At 34.8% G+C, this 18,282-nt stretch overlaps 1 protein-coding gene across 3 annotated transcripts; it reads right to left on the bottom strand.

Annotated features, from left to right (window-relative positions):
• Window positions 1-8,607: 8,607 nt before the first annotated feature.
• LOC143245204 (dorsalin-1-like) lies at window positions 8,608-17,983 on the bottom strand. Of its 3 annotated transcripts, none has more exons than XM_076491263.1 (3): window positions 17,562-17,983; window positions 13,932-14,027; window positions 8,608-9,975 (listed from the first exon to the last, which is right to left on the bottom strand). In XM_076491263.1, the coding sequence occupies exons 1-3, from the start codon at window positions 17,746-17,748 to the stop codon at window positions 9,113-9,115; spliced, it is 1,146 nt and encodes a 381-aa protein (XP_076347378.1). In that variant the 5' UTR covers window positions 17,749-17,983; the 3' UTR covers window positions 8,608-9,112. The 3 variants fall into 3 exon arrangements, with proteins under 3 accessions (XP_076347378.1, XP_076347381.1, XP_076347380.1); XM_076491266.1 differs by having other exon boundaries at window positions 13,932-14,139; window positions 17,562-17,700; XM_076491265.1 differs by lacking the exon at window positions 13,932-14,027 and having other exon boundaries at window positions 17,562-17,982.
• Between the last annotated feature and the right edge of the window lie 299 nt (window positions 17,984-18,282).

Below are 18,282 nucleotides of genomic sequence, written 5' to 3'. Positions count from 1 at the left end.
AACAATATTTAGTTCCATGACTTTACTTTTTGTTGTACTAATTCATTTTTCACAATATTTAGTTCCCTGACTTTACTTTTTGTTGAACTAATTCATTCTTCACCATACTTAGTTCCTAGACTTTACCTGCTTTTGAACTTCGTCATTCTTCATCAAACTTAATTTCTATACTCTACCTGTTATTGAATCTAGTTATTCTTCACCAAACATAGTTCTTAAACTCTACCTCTTGTTGAACTAATTCGTTTTACACCAAACTTAATTTTAAGATTTTACTTATTGTTGAACTAATTCATTCTTCACAAAACTTAGGTCCTAGATCTTACCTGTTATTGAACTAAGTTATTCTTCACTAAATGTAGTTTTAGACTCTACCTGTTGTTGAACTAATTCACTCTTCACCACACTTAATTGTAAGACTTTATGTATTGTTGAACTAATTCATTCTTCACTAAACTTAATTGTACGATTTTACTTATTGTTGAACTAATTCATTCTTCATCAAACTTAATTCCTAGAGTCTAAATGTTATTGAACTTAGTTATTCTTCTCCAAACTTAGTTCTTAGACTCTACCTGTTGTTGAACTAATTCATTCTTCACCAAACTTAGTTCCTAGACATTACCTGTTGTTGAACATAGTCATTCTTCATCAAAATTAATTTCTAAACTCTACCTGTTATTGAATTTAGTTATTCTTCACCTAACATAGTTTTAGACTCTACCTGTTGTTGAACTAATTCATTTTTCACCATACTTAATTATAAGATTTTACTTATTGTTGAACTAATTCATTCTTCACCATACTTATATATAAGATTTTACTTATTGTTGAACTAAGTTATTCTTCACCAAACTTAGTTCTAGACTCTACCTGTTGTTGAACTAATTCATTTTTCACCATAGTTAGTTCCTAGACTCAACCTGTTGTCGAACTAATTTATTTTTTCCATACTTAGTTGCAAGACTTTACCTGTTGTTGAACTTAATTATTTCTAACAATATTTAGTTCCATGACTTTACTTTTTGTTGTACTAATTCATTTTTCACAATATTTAGTTCCCTGACTTTACTTTTTGTTGAACTAATTCATTCTTCACCATACTTAGTTCCTAGACTTTACCTGCTTTTGAACTTCGTCATTCTTCATCAAACTTAATTTCTATACTCTACCTGTTATTGAATCTAGTTATTCTTCACCAAACATAGTTCTTAAACTCTACCTCTTGTTGAACTAATTTGTTTTACACCAAACTTAATTTTAAGATTTTACTTATTGTTGAACTAATTCATTCTTCACCAAACTTAGGTCCTAGATCTTACCTGTTATTGAACTAAGTTATTCTTCACTAAATGTAGTTTTAGACTCTACCTGTTGTTGAACTAATTCACTCTTCACCACACTTAATTGTAAGACTTTATGTATTGTTGAACTAATTCATTCTTCACTAAACTTAATTGTACGATTTTACTTATTGTTGAACTAATTCATTCTTCATCAAACTTAATTCCTAGAGTCTAAATGTTATTGAACTTAGTTATTCTTCTCCAAACTTAGTTCTTAGACTCTACTAGTTGTTGAACTAATTCATTCTTCACCACACTTAATTGTAAGACTTTATCTTTTGTTGAACTAATTTATTCTTCACTAAACTTAATTGTAAGATTTTACTTATTGTTGTACTAAGTTATTCTTCACCAATCTTAGTTCTAGACTCTACCTGTTGTTGAATTAATTCATTTTTCACGATATTTAGTTACTAGACTCTACCTGTTATTGAACTAATTCATTCTTCATGAAACTTAGTTCCTAGTGTCTACATGTTATTGAACTTAGTTATTCTTCACCAAGCTTAGTTCTTAGACTCTACCTATTGTTGAACTAAGTTATTCGTCACCAAACTTAGTTATAGACTCTACCTGTTGTTGAACTAATTAATTCTTCACCAAACTTAGTTCCTAAACTCCACCTGTTGTTGAACTAAGTTATTCTTCACCTAACCTAGTTCTAGACTCTACCTGTTGTTGAATTAATTCATTTTTCACTATATTTAGTTCCCTGACTTTACTTTTTGTTGAATTAATTCATTCTTCACCATACTTAGTTCCTAGACTCTACCTGCTGTTGAACTTCGTCATTCTTCATCAAACTTAATTTCTATACTCTATCTGTTATTGAACTAAGTTATTCTTCACCAAACGTAGTTTTAGACTCTACCTGTTGTTGAACTAATTCATTCTTCACCATACTTAATTGTAAGAATTTATCTGTTGTTGAACTAATTCATTTTTCACCATACTTTGTTCCTAGACTCTACCTGCTGTTGAATTAATTCATTTTTTCACGATATTTAGTAACTAGACTCTACCTGTTGTTGAACTAATTAATTCTTCATCAAACTTAGTTCCTAGACTCCACATATTGTTGAACTTAGTTATTTTTCATCAAACTTAGTTTCTGGACTCTACCTGTTGTTGAACTAATTTATTCTTCATCAAACGTAGTTCCTAGACTCTACATGGTGTTGAACTAATCCATTCTTCACCAAACGTAGTTTCAAACTCTACCTTTTGTTGAACTAATTCATTCTTCATCAAACATAGTTCCTAGACTCTACATGTTATTGAACTTAGTTATTCTTCACCAAACTTAGTTATTAGACTCTACCTGTTGTTGAACTAAGTTATTCTTGACCAAACTTAATTCCTTGATCTTACCTGTTGTTGAACTAATTCATTCTTCACCAAACTTAGTTCTTAGACTTTACATGTTGTTGAATTAATTTATTCTTCACCAAACTTAATGGTAAGATTTTACTTATTTTTGAACTAATTAATCCTTCACCAAACGTAGTTTTAGACTCTCCCTGTTGTTGAACTGATTCGTTCTTCACCAAACTTAGTTGTTGACTCTACCTGTTGTTGAACTAAGTTATTCTTACCAAATTTAGTTCTAGACTCTTTCTTTTGTTTAACTAATTCATTCTTCACTAAACTTATTTCCTAGACTCTTTCTATTGCTGAAATTGGTTATTCTTCACCAAAATTAATTCTAGACTCCACCTGTTGTTTTCCCTTCTTCCACTGATCATTGGTTTTACCAAGGTTTATTCGTGGATTGTTAATAAAATATACGACTACCATATACTAGCTCCTTGCTCGCTTCTTTCTGCATAGTTAAGGCACTGTACGAGGTACCATGTCATTTACGTCAGATCCGAACTTTTATCAAGATGTTCATTCGTGCGCAACACTTATAACATAACCTTGATGCAAGTATACGGTGTTTCTAAAGAATGATAATATTTCTCACCATATGAACCACCTACAGATAATGTGTGTGAACCTCTGCATCTTACACGGTCACCAGGGGAGAATCTTTAATAGTTGAACTTCCATCATCTGTGAATCTCTAAATCTTGTACTGAATAGGTATGTCTGATCCTTATACAGGCAACATGTGAAAATCTCTAAGTCTTTTACAAGTATTATCCGTAAACCTGTTAGCCTCGTACATCCAGCACGGGCGAATCTGTCAGACTTGTACATCCGTCATTTGACGGAATCAATTGGCCTCATATTATCACTCGTTGTGAATGTCATTGGTGTTTCTATGGTCCTTATAGGACCATTATGACCTAATCTCTGACCTTTATACGTTTGCTATGAGTAACTCACAGAGCCTTATGCAGTCACTATTTGCGAACCTTCGAGTCTTATAGGGTTACCACTGGCTAGTCTCTGATCCTGTCATGGGTGAATTTGTTTGAAAGTTATACACCTATTATATTTGAATCTCTGAGCTTAATACAGCCATAATTGGAGAATCTCTAAGCCTTATACAGACGTTGTGTGTGAATCTGTTAATCTTATACAGTCACAATGTGTGAATGTTTGGCCCTTATACAGCTACAAAAAATGACTCTTACCTTATACATTCACTTTATAAAGCTCGGAGATTTACATATACTGTGTGAAGGTCAAATATTAGCCTATAGCGGCAGCATATCGCTCAGACTGTTATTACAGTATTTAGAATCACCGAGCTTTATAAAGTCACCACGGTTGAATTTTGAAAAGCTCTTTGATCAATATATTTGAATATCTATATCTCATATATCCACCATAACTCAGTATATATGCTTTCTACAGTCGTCATGTTTGAAGCCTTAAGCCTCGTACATGTGTCATGGATGAATCTCTGAACATTATACAGGCACTGTATTTGAATTTCTGAGTCTTATACATCAATCATTAGTGAACCTCTGTCTTTTATACATCCACAGTGTGTGCCTTATATATCCAGATTGGGTGAATCTATCTGTGGGCCTTAAACAGCCAATCTAGATTAAACCTTTAGTTTTATACAATCAACATGTGTCAATCTTTGAGTCTTAGACAGTCACTAGCTGTGAATTTCTGAGCCTTATGCAGTCACTATGTGCGAATAACTGAAATTCATACATCACTTACGCCTGGCATGGCCAAGCGCGTTAAGGCGTGCGACTCGTAATCTGAGGGTCGTAGGTTCGCATCCCCGTCGCACCAGACATGCTCGCCCTTTCAGCCGTGGGGCGTTATAATGTGACGGTCAATCACACTATTCGTTGGTAAAAGAGTAGCCTAAGAGTTGGCGGTGGGTGGTGATGACTAGCTGCCTTCCCTCTACTCTTACACTGGTAAATTAGGGACGGCTAGTGCAGATAGCCCTCTAATAGCTTTGTGCGAAATTAAAAAAACAAAACAAAACATACATCACTTTAGCATCTGTGGTTGATCCAGAAATTTAGTAATTCTAGGTATCTATAAGCGATATAATCAGGTGAGGACTCAGTCTCTAAAAACATTCCAAATTATTATTATTATTTATCGTTTGATATTTCATTTTCAATGAACCAGTGCAATTTGTTGAGGTATAATTCAGGATAAAATAGAACTCATTTATCTCAGAAAATAATTTTAATGAATAAACATTCTCAATAAACAAAGCTCACTGTTTTTTGAAGAACATTTAACATTTTAAACATAGAAACAAATCATTGTGGTTCGCCTCACAGACAGATAAAATTGTCAGTATTAATGTGCAAAACGTTTAGACGTATAAACTAATGTTTTGTGAAGTACAAGACGGGTAAAGCAACAGGGTTGAGGGATGCGGCTTATCACAAACAGCAGTGATATCTGATGAAAACCTTTTACGTTTTCATCCACATTAGAATATAGGAGTCAACCATATATTGATGCAATATAAAAGAAGGATCTAAGCTATATGAAATAGTTAACTTTGTAAAAAATTAGAAATAGGGTAAGTTAATCAAGAGAAACTTGTTCCTTCTTTACTGATGTTAAATTTTTTGTTCATAAAACAAAGTAACGAACAAAGATTTTTGATTAATCATGTGTAACTTTTTGAAGTATGTAGATTTGAATAAAACCTTCTGTCGAAGTTAACTTAAACTGAGGGTTATTCGAAGCGGTCTGCCTTCAGGAACCAGAAATAGAATTTTAAAAAATGTATGTAAAAAGTTGTTTATACTAAAGTTAAGAACGTGCACGATCAATTTCTCGTGAAAAGTTTTGTGTTACACGAAAATCAATTACATTTCAGAAAAAACAACAACAACAATACGGATATAAGACACTGATTCCAAACTTGAAGGTAAAATATCCAAGCTTGTGGATTCGCACAGCTGCACATAGCCTTGGGCTGAATTCTATTATCTTAACACATTTTACATTGTAAAGAAAAATAAACTTATTTCTCGAATGTTCTCAACTCATACGACATTTTTTGCTTTTTTTTTTTCTTGGTCCAATTTATTACCGACTCTTCTGACGTCAGATATATTTGTACATAAACTATAGAACAAGAAATATCTGAAAAAAAACTTCTTACCGATGCACAGAAAAGTTTCCTAGAAAAAGACCATGGATGACTGACCTTGGTCAGGTCACGTAAGCAAAACAGTTACGAAAACTTAAGACATACAGATCAATAAATAAAACAAAATTACAGACGCACAGGTGCCGGCACATGAAACATAAGTTATGGATGCCTCCATAACTATACTGATTGGTGTAATTTCATGTGATGTATGTTTGTTTACGTTTATCTGACACTAACAAATAACATGTATGTGCCTAAGGTTATTGAGAGTTGTAAACAATATGTGTTACGTTTAAGTGTTACTTTTCTTACTTTTGCTGCAAAAACGAACTTGTAATTTAACTCCAGTTTTTTTACTGGCTTTTTTTGAGTATCATATTTGAATGAACTTACATATTTTCTCATATAAATAGGTTATTTATTTCCTAATACTAAATAAAACCATAAAGGAGAAGGGGATTTGGAGATTTACAAGATTTAAAAGCATAAGGTTATATTTAAAAACAAATCAATGTATTTGGTGATTTCAGCTTCAATGTTGTATGTTTAATTACAGCTCGGACTGAGTAGATTACAGATATATAATATCATTTGTCATTTAACAAAGATATTGTTTTACTTTTCTTTTATTATACGAAGCTGTACCTCAGCGCTCTCCCCCGCTGGTACAGCGGTAAGTCTACGGATGTGAGAGATTCGATTACCCTCGGGTGGACTCAGCAGATAGCACGATGTTGCTTTTCTATAAGAAAACACACACACAAACTCAATGCTGATTCCTAAGCGAAAATTTTGAAAAGATCCATCTTTGAAAAAATCGTAGCTAACTGTTGCTGTTTAATTCCTAGATTCAACAAGTTGAAATATCTCTTGTTTGTTTACTTTGTAGCAGCTTAAGCTGTATACAGATAGTACCATGGATTCTTTCTGTTTGTAACCCAGTTTATACAATATATAAGGTCAACTTCATCACCGTATCTTCTGGCCTAAGAAAGAAACGTGATTGAGGATCTTTGAAGTTTCACACTTGTAGTTAATGTTCTAATAAAGTTAATAACTAAGTTCATCCGGGTATATCATTCTTGTGTGGTACGTTACTGATTATTATTTTCTTTAACACTTATACGGATATTGGTGCTACTAGGATTCGAACCCGCGACCCTCGAAATACGAGTCGAACGCCCTAGTAGGGAAATATTCTGGTTTGTTGGAATAGTTGTTTTAGTATTAGTTACATAAACAATGAAATCTGTTTCTTAGTTGAAACAGCTGTTTCCAGACAAGTTATATAAATAGTTAAATATCAGTTTTTGACAAGATGCATAAGCAATGAAGTGTTTTTGTTGGTTGAGAAAGCTGTTTTTGTACTAGTAACATCAAGAACGACTGTTTCTAATTCTTCCAGTTGAAAAAAAAAATGTCTTTATGAAATTTGTATTATGTTTTTACCAGTCACGTTTCTGAATCAATTTAAAAAATCAAACAGAATAACCTTTTCCTTGATGTCATATGGGTGCCATTGCTCTCAATAATAATGGCGCGGCATGGCCAGGTGGGTTAAGGCGTTATAATGTGACGGTCAATCCCACTATTCGCTTGTAAAAGAGTAGCCCAAGAGTTGACGGTGGGTGGTGATGTCTAGCTGCCTTCTCTCTAGTCTTACACTGCTAAATTAGGGACGGCTAGAGCAGATAGCCCTCGAGTAGCTTTGCGCGAAATTCAAAATAAGCCAAACCAATACCTTTAACGAGTTAATCGTTACAGATAACATTTTAGCAAGCTGGAAACGACAACAAAACAGTTTGAAGCATTTCACAGCGAAAAATGGGTCGATCTAATTTTTGGATATAAGACGAAATTTAAGGAATATTACGTCATTTAAAATTGCGTTAGAAGGGCAAGAAGACCTGTCAAACAACAACTTCTTACCAACTCAATGAAGAAAAAACGGTATCAATAATGTTTGAAATACAAGAACTGGACGCAAGAACAATGGAGAAAGGTGTTATTAAGTGACGAGATTCAGTTCTTCGTACAGGGTCAAAGAAGTCTGCATGTTCGCAGATCTCCAGGTGAGAAACTTCGAGAATCTCACATCAATCAGTTCGTAAACCATCCCTTGAAAGGGTCTTTTTCAGCTACTATGGCGTCGGAGACTTACATATCCTAGAGGGTATGATGCGAGGACCACAGTACGTTGAAGGTTTGCAGAGAAGAGTAGTTCCAGAATTTAAAAGAGATTTCCAAATGGATCTGGCATTTTTCAGCAAGATTTGGCTCCGTGCCACACATCGAAACTTGTGAAAAATTTTATGACTACAAAGCGAATAAAAGTGCTGGACTGGCCTGGAAACTCTCCGGACTTAAATCCTGTTGAAAATCTTTGGGCGATTTGTAAAGAAAGACTTCGGGAAAAGACTGTACTACGAAAGATAAGCTAATTGAGGCCATAATTGAGGTGTGGTACCGTGATCCAAAAATTAGTAAAGATTGCAGTCAACTCGTGGACTCAATACCAAAGCGGATTAATGATCTTCTGAAAAATAAAGGCAGTTATATCATGCATTAATTTGTGAGTAATTTTGGGATTCTCAGAAATAAAATGCAAAAAATTGAAAAAAATCGTAATTTTCCGTCTTGTTTCAATTAATTTGCACAAGGGTGTAAATTATTTAATTCTATAGGCATATTGCGTTTGATATTTGAATCAATTCTCTGGAAGATAATCGCATTTGTTTCATTTCTATACTTAGGTATTTATTCAAATTTATAAACAATTTCACCAATTACCCATATAAAGGCCTAACGTCGAGTATAATAGTGTATTGTCTACAAACATTACGTGGTAGCTTCTACTTATTGTTTAGAAAAACACACTATTTTATGTTGAATAAGGTAGACGCTGCTTGGTAAGTATCTGTACTCTTTAGGTTATTGTTAAGAAAACAATTATTAAAACTATTAATCAAATTATTAATTTAAATCCGATACTATGCGCAGCCGCACTGTGAGACTATCATCTCCCCCAAGCTTCTTCGTATCTAATTCACTCTTGTTTTTTAACCATACAACTTGTAGAGGTTCCATTTTCTGTTGAGCACAGCAAAGACGGGGTATTTGTTTCCTTTTCCCTTTGTCTCCGCATCAGGTTTTGAATTATTAATTTAAATTCGATACTATGCACAGCCGCACTGTGAGACTATCATCCCCCCTAGCTTCTTCGTATCTAATTCACTCTTGTTTTCAAGTATACAACTTGTAGAGGTTCCATTTTCTGTGGGGCACAGCAAAGACGGGGTATTTGTTTCCTTTTTCCCTTTTGTCTCCGCATCAGGTTTTGAATTCTTGCGTGTCTACTAGCATAGGTTTTATAGTTGTGATTACACTTTCCTTTACAGAAATATGCTTCAAACTGTTTCGGCTCAATGATCCAATGCCACTTCAACTCTTTGAAGGAAATCGTCATGGAGTAACGACAGCAGAGTTTCGTTTTCTGTCCAGTTGTGCAGTCCAATGGATACCTGCTTCGTTGTCTTTTTCGGTTGCGTATCGATCGTTTCTTTCGTTTCGTACGTATTGATACCTGAATATCCAAAGCTGCTCTCCCAGGCTTCTGGTAGAAAATGTTTCCCGGTTTCTCATTATCACTCAATATCGTTTCGGAGTTATTTACAGAAAGAAACGTAAAGTCGGGGGCGTCGCAATCGATAAGGAGCCTATAGTTTTGAGAGGGAGCCGCTACCCAGGTTTTAACAGCTTTGGTTACATCGAATACTTCCCACCTGTCGGAGTTGAGAACCACACTCTGAGCAGAAACTAAAGATCGCTCACGACTCAGCAAGTGGTCTCTTTCTTCAAGTACATAGATGTACACAGTTGCACGTGCTGGCTGCCCACTCCTTAGATCAAAGCGATCCTTTCTTTCATGATGAAACCCTCTACGGGCCACGTAGATACTTAACGTAGCAGAATCCACGTTAATACTTTTTGTGCTGTTCCTCTTGAGGCGAGGAAATTCTAAAGTAAACAATAACGTCCGCGAACTGCCTTTCCACATATGATCATCACCCAGTTTGGATTGTAATGGTACTGTAATGGAAAAATCAGACAAAAAGAGAGACAATCAGTCTTTTAGAGTTGAAAATCAGTTCGATTTAAAAGCACATAAAATAGGTAATCCACCATGTACCCACCCCAATGGCTGAATGATACGCGTGAAGACGTATAAGCTAAAAAAACACTGTTTTCGATACATGTAGAGCACACGGTACAGAGGGCAAAGAAAAAATCGTTAAATAAACAAACGTCTGTTAAGAAGTGAATGTAGAAATGATTAATCAGGGTAACTACAATAGATGCTAAACAAATTCGGTTGTGTCAGTACTACGGAAGTGCCTTTGTACCAAAGTGTTGCAGTTGTAAATACGTGGAGACATCTTTCATAGGAGACACATAAAAGCATAAGAAAATTAGAAAATCACCTACATAAATAGAAGAATTAACATCCACGCATAACAAGTATTACACAAACACATACAGGTTTGTATGAACTACATACCTGTATCTAGTGTTGTATATAACACTCTGAAACCAGTGAAGATCTACCGCTACTGATGATAGTGTCTTATATAACACTATGAAACCAATGAAAATCTACCTGTATTGGTGATAGTGATGTTGTATAAGACTATGAAACCAGTGAAAATCTACCTGTATTGGTGATAGTAATGTTGTATAACACTATGAAACCAGTGAAGATCTACCTGTATTAGTGATAGCAATGTTGTATAACACAATGAAACCAGTGAAGATCTACCTGTATTGGTGATAGTGATGTTGTATAACACTATGAAACCAGTGAAGATCTACCTGTATTGGTGATAGTGATGTTGCATAACACTATGAAACCAGTGAAGATCTACCTGTATTGGTGATAGTGATGTTGTATAACACTATGAAACCAGTGAAGATCTACCTGTATTGGTGACAGTGATGTTGTATAACACAATGAAACCAGTGAAGATCTACCTGTATTGGTGATAGTGATGTTGCATAACACTATGAAACCAGTGAAGATCTACCTGTATTGGTGATAGTAATGTTGTATAACACTATGAAACCAGTGAAGATCTACCTGTATTGGTGATAGTGATGTTGTATAACACTATGAAACCAGTGAAGATCTACCTGTATTAGTGATAGCAATGTTGTATAACACAATGAAACCAGTGAAGATCTACCTGTATTAGTGATAGTAATGTTGTATAACACAATGAAACCAGTGAAGATCTACCTGTATTGGTGAAAGTGATGTTGTATAACACTATGAAACCAGTGAAGAACTACCTGTATTGGTGATAGTGATGTTGTATAACACTATGAAACCAGTGAAAATCTACCTGTATTGGTGATAGTAATGTTGTATAACACTATGAAACCAGTGAAGATTTACCTGTATTAGTGATAGTAATGTTGTATAACACAATGAAACCAGTGAAGATCTACCTGTATTGGTGATAGTGATGTTGTATAACACTATGAAACCAGTGAAGATCTACCTGTATTGGTGACAGTGATGTTGTATAACACAATGAAACCAGTGAAGATCTACCTGTATTGGTGATAGTGATGTTGTATAACACTATGAAACCAGTGAAGATCTACCTGTATTGGTGATAGTAATGTTGTATAACACTATGAAACCAGTGAAGATCTACCTGTATTGGTGATAGTGATATTGTATAACACTATGAAACCAGTGAAGAACTACCTGTATTGGTGATAGTGATGTTGTATAACACTATGAAACCAGTGAAGATCTACCTGTATTAGTGATAGCAATGTTGTATAACACAATGAAACCAGTGAAGATCTACCTGTATTAGTGATAGTAATGTTGTATAACACAATGAAACCAGTGAAGATCTACCTGTATTGGTGATAGTGATGTTGTATAACACTATGAAACCAGTGAAGATCTACCTGTATTGGTGATAGTGATGTTGTATAACACTATGAAACCAGTGAAGATCTACCTGTATTGGTGACAGTGATATTGTATAACACTATGAAACCAGTGAAAATCTACCTGTATTGGTGATAGTAATGTTGTATAACACTATGAAACCAGTGAAAATCTACCTGTATTGGTGATAGTAATGTTGTATAACACTATGAAACCAGTGAAGATCTACCTGTATTGTTGATAGTAATGTTGTATATTTATGCTATACTTGTTTATTTTTATAAGAGGTTAAAAATATATTTCACATGAATCTCTCAAGATTTCTTTGTTTTAACGATTAGAAGTTAATGAAATTTATAACCTCTAACAATTATTTCTCTTTGAATCATATCAATTACAACCTTTATTAAATCATATTTTTTAAGTTGAGAATACACAACCCTTTCTACCAGGTTACAGTTACGTTTTCGCTTTATTTATTAGGGAAAGTTTATTAATTTAGTTGTAACTTTTATTTATTGTGTTTTGCTTGTATACATTCACATTATAGTTTTTCATGTATTTAATTTTAATTTTATAATAATAATCAACAACTCATATTTTTACATTGAATATTATAACCATCAATTTAATATCTGTTTTTTAAAGTGATTTGCTTTCCTTTCTATAGAAAGAGCTTTCCTTATGTTTTCCACAAATGTTTTAAAAACTTTTGTTCCATATTCACATCCTATTTCTCGGATCTTTCATTATTAGTTGTTAGTGTTATGATCGCTAACACAAGAACCCAGAACCAACTTTTACACTATTTTATTTATTAATTAAACAGTTTCTAATTAAATGCATTATTTTGATGACTTTGAACAGTATTTTGAAATAAGTAAGTGTAATGATGAAGCGTGTAAAAAATAACACAGGAGTTTGTTTTGAATTTCGTGCAAAGCTACACGAAAGATATCCGTGCTAGCCGTCCCAAATTTAGCAGTGTAAGACTAGAGGGAAGGCAGCTTGTCATCACCACCCACGTACAACTCTTGAGCTACTCTTTTACCAACGAATAGTGGGATTGACTGTCAAATTATAACGCCCCCACGGCTGGGAGGGAGAGCATGTTTGGTGCGACCGGGATTCGAACCCGCGACCCTCAGATTACGAGTCGCACGCCTTGACACGCTTGGCATGCCGGGCAAAAATGGTGATTCGGACACTTGCACGGAAGAAATAACTATTTTTTTTAAATCATTCAATGATCCTCTCATATAAATTTACACTCAGTTTGCAACTTCAAAATTTATAATAAAATTAGCTTCAAATTATCAGAACATTTGTATTAATTATTACGATTTGAGCCAAAAATTTATTCCATGCAAGAACACAGAGGAAAATAAAAAACTAGCATTTCTGGAGATGAATTATGGAAATGAATGAAATAAATGATCGTAACTTTGTTTATAAAGAAATTAAAGGTGGTGGAATCGACAAGAATAACAGTGTCACTGAATGTTGGGGGGGGGGGTCGGAAAGATTTTCCTTTTTAGGGAAGAAACTTTTCAGACGTTAACCTCACGTGATAAAGATTAGGGTCAAAACTGGATCAGGGCAAAAAAAAAAACTGATTATTAAATGCATTCATTTTTCGATAATTTTGAGAGTTTTTTATTATTTTCTTAAATCTAAACTTTCAGTGTAAATTTCTCATAAAGTCTGTTATCTTCTAAATTAGTCACTCACTTGTGCCAAACACTTTATTGAGTTTTATTACTAATACAATGAACAAGAATTCCATTAAAATTAATAATAAATGAGTCGTAGAAAAATTAGTCACGTGACTGACACTCGTTTTGTTTTCTTTGTTTTGTTAATTTAAGCACGAAGATAAACACCAAGATGCCTGTAGTGAATAGAAATCACACACAAATTAACTGTAAGAAGAAACAAATGGTAAAACCTTTGCTTCTCGTTTCTAACTAACTGTGGTTTATTGAAACTTGATTTCTAGCATTAAATGCCATTAGGCTTATTTGAATCAATTGAGTGTGGGGAGTCGGTTAATAATTCCGTTAAACAAAAGTTAGCACACCTTGTAATGAAATGCTCGAGCAAGAACCTCTTCCGTTAATTTCATGCTGAAACTTCGGTTGGAAATTCTGATTACAGTCACGGGAATGTGCACGCCCTAAACACGTGACAAAATATAAATTCACGCTCCTCTCGTGGCACACGCACAAAAGTAAATATACAATCATCTGCATTAGTTCTCGTGATTGACGTCAAACAACCGGATCTACCTGTAGCCACATATAACATTTTTCATTTTAATAACACTAACAACATGAAAAAAGCCGCTTAATTATCAATGTATTAAGCTGCTCATTTTAATACCTTAATTGGTAACTTTGATAACATTGGAATAAATAAAAACAAGAGTTAGATTTATATTATTAGACTTTAAAAATAACATCTTAAGGTTAATGTTAATTTAAAGCGCATGAGGTATAACATCCATAAACATAACATGTACATGATATGACACTTGATGATGTGTAACATACATAACGTGTATCAGTAACTAGTGTATGACACTTGATGATGTGTAATGTACATAAAGTGTAAGACTAGCTAGTGTATGACACTTGATGATGTGTAACATACATAAAGTGTAAGACTAGCTAGTGTATGACACTTGATGATGTGTAACATACATAAAGTGTAAGACTAGCTAGTGTATGACACTTGATGATGTGTAACATACATAAAGTGTAAGACTAGCTAGTGTATGACACTAAATACTGATTAATGAGCATACTGTATGACACTAAATACTGATTAATGAGCATACTGTATGACACTAAATACTGTATAATGAGGATATTGTATGACACTAAATACTGTATAATGAGCATACTGTATGACACTAAATACTGTATAATGAGGATATTGTATGACACTAAATACTGTATAATGAGGATATTGTATGACACTAAATACTGTATAATGAGGATATTGTATGACACTAAATACTGTATTATGAGCATACTGTATGACACTAAATACTGTACAATGAGCATACTGCATGACACTAAATACTGTATAATGAGCATACTGCATGACACTAAATACTGTATAATGAGCATACTGCATGACACTAAATACTGTATAATGAGCATACTGCATGACACTAAATACTGATTAATGAGCATACTGTATGACACTAAACACTGTATAATGAGCATACTGCATGACACTAAATACTGATTAATGAGCATATTGTATGACACTAAACACTGTATAATGAGCATACTGCATGGCACTAAATACTGTATAATGAGCTTATTGTATGACACTAAATACTGTATAATGAGTATACTGCATGGCACTAAATACTGTATAATGAGCATACTGCATGGCACTAAATACTGTATAATGAGCATACTGTATGACACTAAGTACTGTATAATGAGCATATTGTATGACACTAAGTACTGTATAATGAGCATACTGTATGACACTAAGTACTGTATAATGAGCATATTGTATGACACTAAGTACTGTATAATGAGCATATTGTATGACACTTCTGTAGTATAATATACATAAAAGATAACACTAATTAGCGTCCGAAGACCTAGTGTATAACTCTTGTGTATAATAATATTCATAAGGTATGGTTATTTTGTAGGTAATATATATTAACACTAGAACTTTTTATGATTATTTGAAAGGTACGTATTAACGTATTACTGGCATTCATAAGTCATGGTTATTTGGAAGATATGTACTGTTAGTATTCAGGTTATTTGGAAGGTACATATTAAAGTTTTAATGGCATTCATAAGTCATGTCAGTGTTCAGACGTCACTGTCATGTTAACCTTTATAAGTCATGATTATTTAGTGACACAACTTTCTACATGCATCATGATATGTTAGTGACACATAACTTTCTCCATGCTTCAAGATACGTTAGTAACACAACTTTTTCCATGTTTCATGATATGTTAGTGACACACAACTTTCTCCATGCTTCAAGATACGTTAGTAACACAACTTTTTCCATGTTTCATGATATGTTAGTGACACACAACTTTCTCCATGCTTCAAGATACGTTAGTAACACAACTTTTTCCATGTTTCATGATATGTTAGTGACACACAACTTTCTCCATGCTTCAAGATATGTTAGTAACGTACAACTTTCTATGGCCCAGCACTATGGTTATGGCACTCGACTCGTAATCTGAGGGTCGCAGGTTTCAATCCCCGTCACACCAATCATGCTTACCCTTTCAGCCTTGGGTGCATCATAATGTTACTGTCAAACCCATTATTCGTTGGTAAAAGAGTCGCTCAAGAGATGGCGGTAGGTGGTGATGGCCAGTTGCCTTCCTTTTAGTTTTACACTGCTAAATTAGGAATGGCTAGCGCAAATAGCCCTCGTGTAGCCTTGCGCGAATTTCAAAAGTTGACAAATACAATTTTCTCCATGCTTTGAATTTTGAACTGTATGCAGTATCATTTAGAATGTCGACAAGACCTGTAAAATATTATATATGTTACTTGTGGATTCTTCTGTTTTGGCGGATGAAGATGACTGGGGATGAAACCTGGTGAGCGAAACGTTCTTAATGGATGACCAGTGAACTAGTACTGATGATCAATATATTATATTATACATTACTGGTTCACCCAACAGAAACATTGTATGATAATGGATTTTCAAGTTTACTTTGACCTATGCCACTGAAGACAAGACCTTTGAACTGTAGTTCAGTCTTGCATATGTGTTAAGCGTTTATGAATGACACGCCACGCTAGCTCAGCCGTTCTAAGCTATTAGACTTTATGATACTAGTATAGAAGACGGCCCCACATAGCCTGGTGGTGAGGTTGCTCTTTTAGAGGGCTCAGCCGTGCTCGATCTTTTAGTTTTGGGAACGTAATAATTAAGCGGCCAATCCCTCTGGTGGTAAAAGGTGTTGATTAGATACGTTCCTTCTAGTTTATCGCAGTTAAATTAGGGACATTTAGCGCAAACAGCCCTCGAGTAGCCTTGAGAGAAGTTCAAAATAAACAGGTACAACTTTTAGGTGCCTTGTTATAGCTACCTCTGCCCGGCATGGCCAGGTGATTGGGACGCTCGACTCGTAATCTGAAGGTCGTGGGTTCGAATCCCCGTCATACGAAATACATTCGCACATTTATCCGCAGGGGCGTTATAACGTGACGGTTAATTCACTATTCGATGGTAAAAGAGTAGCCCAAGAGTTGGCGGTAGGTGGTTATGACTAGCTGCTTTTCCTCTAGCCTTACACTGCTAAGTTAGGGACGGCTAGCGCAGACAGCCCTGGTGTAGCTTTGCACGAAATTCAAAACAAAAAACAAAGAAATAGCCACCTCTCCTACTACTGCTACTAATATTGGTTTATTTTCTCTTATATGCTGCTACGTACAGATTATTACGGTAATTTTTATACCTTATGAACATCTATAGAAATATCACACTGTTAGTTCCCATAACGTATTGATAATTTGGATCAATACCCTTACTTATCTCATCTGTTTGTTCATTTCTATTCTGACCTTTATTTCAACTGCTTACTCTGGCTGCTAGTTCACATATCCTGACGAGTGCAGAAACCCTAGAAGCGAGTACAATGTGATGATACAGCCAACCACACAGACATTGTTAGTAATGAGTTTGTTTATCTTACCTTGATCTCTGAAGGTGTAAAATTGTCGAATCGTATCATATTCTCCCATCATTTCTTCTGAATCAGCAATTTGGGCGTTCTGATGATAAATTTCAAGCACTCTGTCCATCTCACTTTTAGAGATATTGACCTCTGAAACTTCCGGCGTTTCACTCATTCCGAGTTCTCGAAGAAGGCGACGTTTCATAATTTCGATGTCTTTTCTATCTCGTCATCGTGTGGAGTTTCTCGTGACCGAAAGTCGTCGATCGTCACTGATAACGGTTGTGTCTTAACAAACAACGTCACGCTGTACAGTAAAAGCAGAGCTCGACACGCGCAGAGACATCTCACCCGCATTGCTCGTGACCGCGCGACTCTTCGAACCGGCGCCTAATGGAAATCCTGCCTTATTTTGCACAGTACGCATTTAGGCAATGGTCTAGTTTATATATCTAGCAGGATATCAGGTTAGCACGGATCGGACGAATGAGAAATGACAAGGCGGCTGTTTTGGTGGGGTTTCCCAGTCAACCCACACTTTCCCGCGTTTTCGTAGAACCAAAGTACAAGACGCTAAGGAACGAGTAACTGGCATTTGATCTATCATTAGACCCGTTTGATCTGTCCACACGTGTTTAATCTGAATAGAACATCAATATTTCTAGATAAACATCACCTGATTCTGCTAATTGCATTCTCCAGAAACGCCACCTATTTCTGCTGATAAAGTGTAAATACA

Source organism: Tachypleus tridentatus, chromosome 2, assembly GCF_004210375.1.
Source record: "Tachypleus tridentatus isolate NWPU-2018 chromosome 2, ASM421037v1, whole genome shotgun sequence".
Lineage (NCBI taxonomy): Eukaryota > Metazoa > Arthropoda > Merostomata > Xiphosura > Limulidae > Tachypleus > Tachypleus tridentatus.
This window is presented reverse-complemented; position numbering and strand designations above follow the sequence as displayed.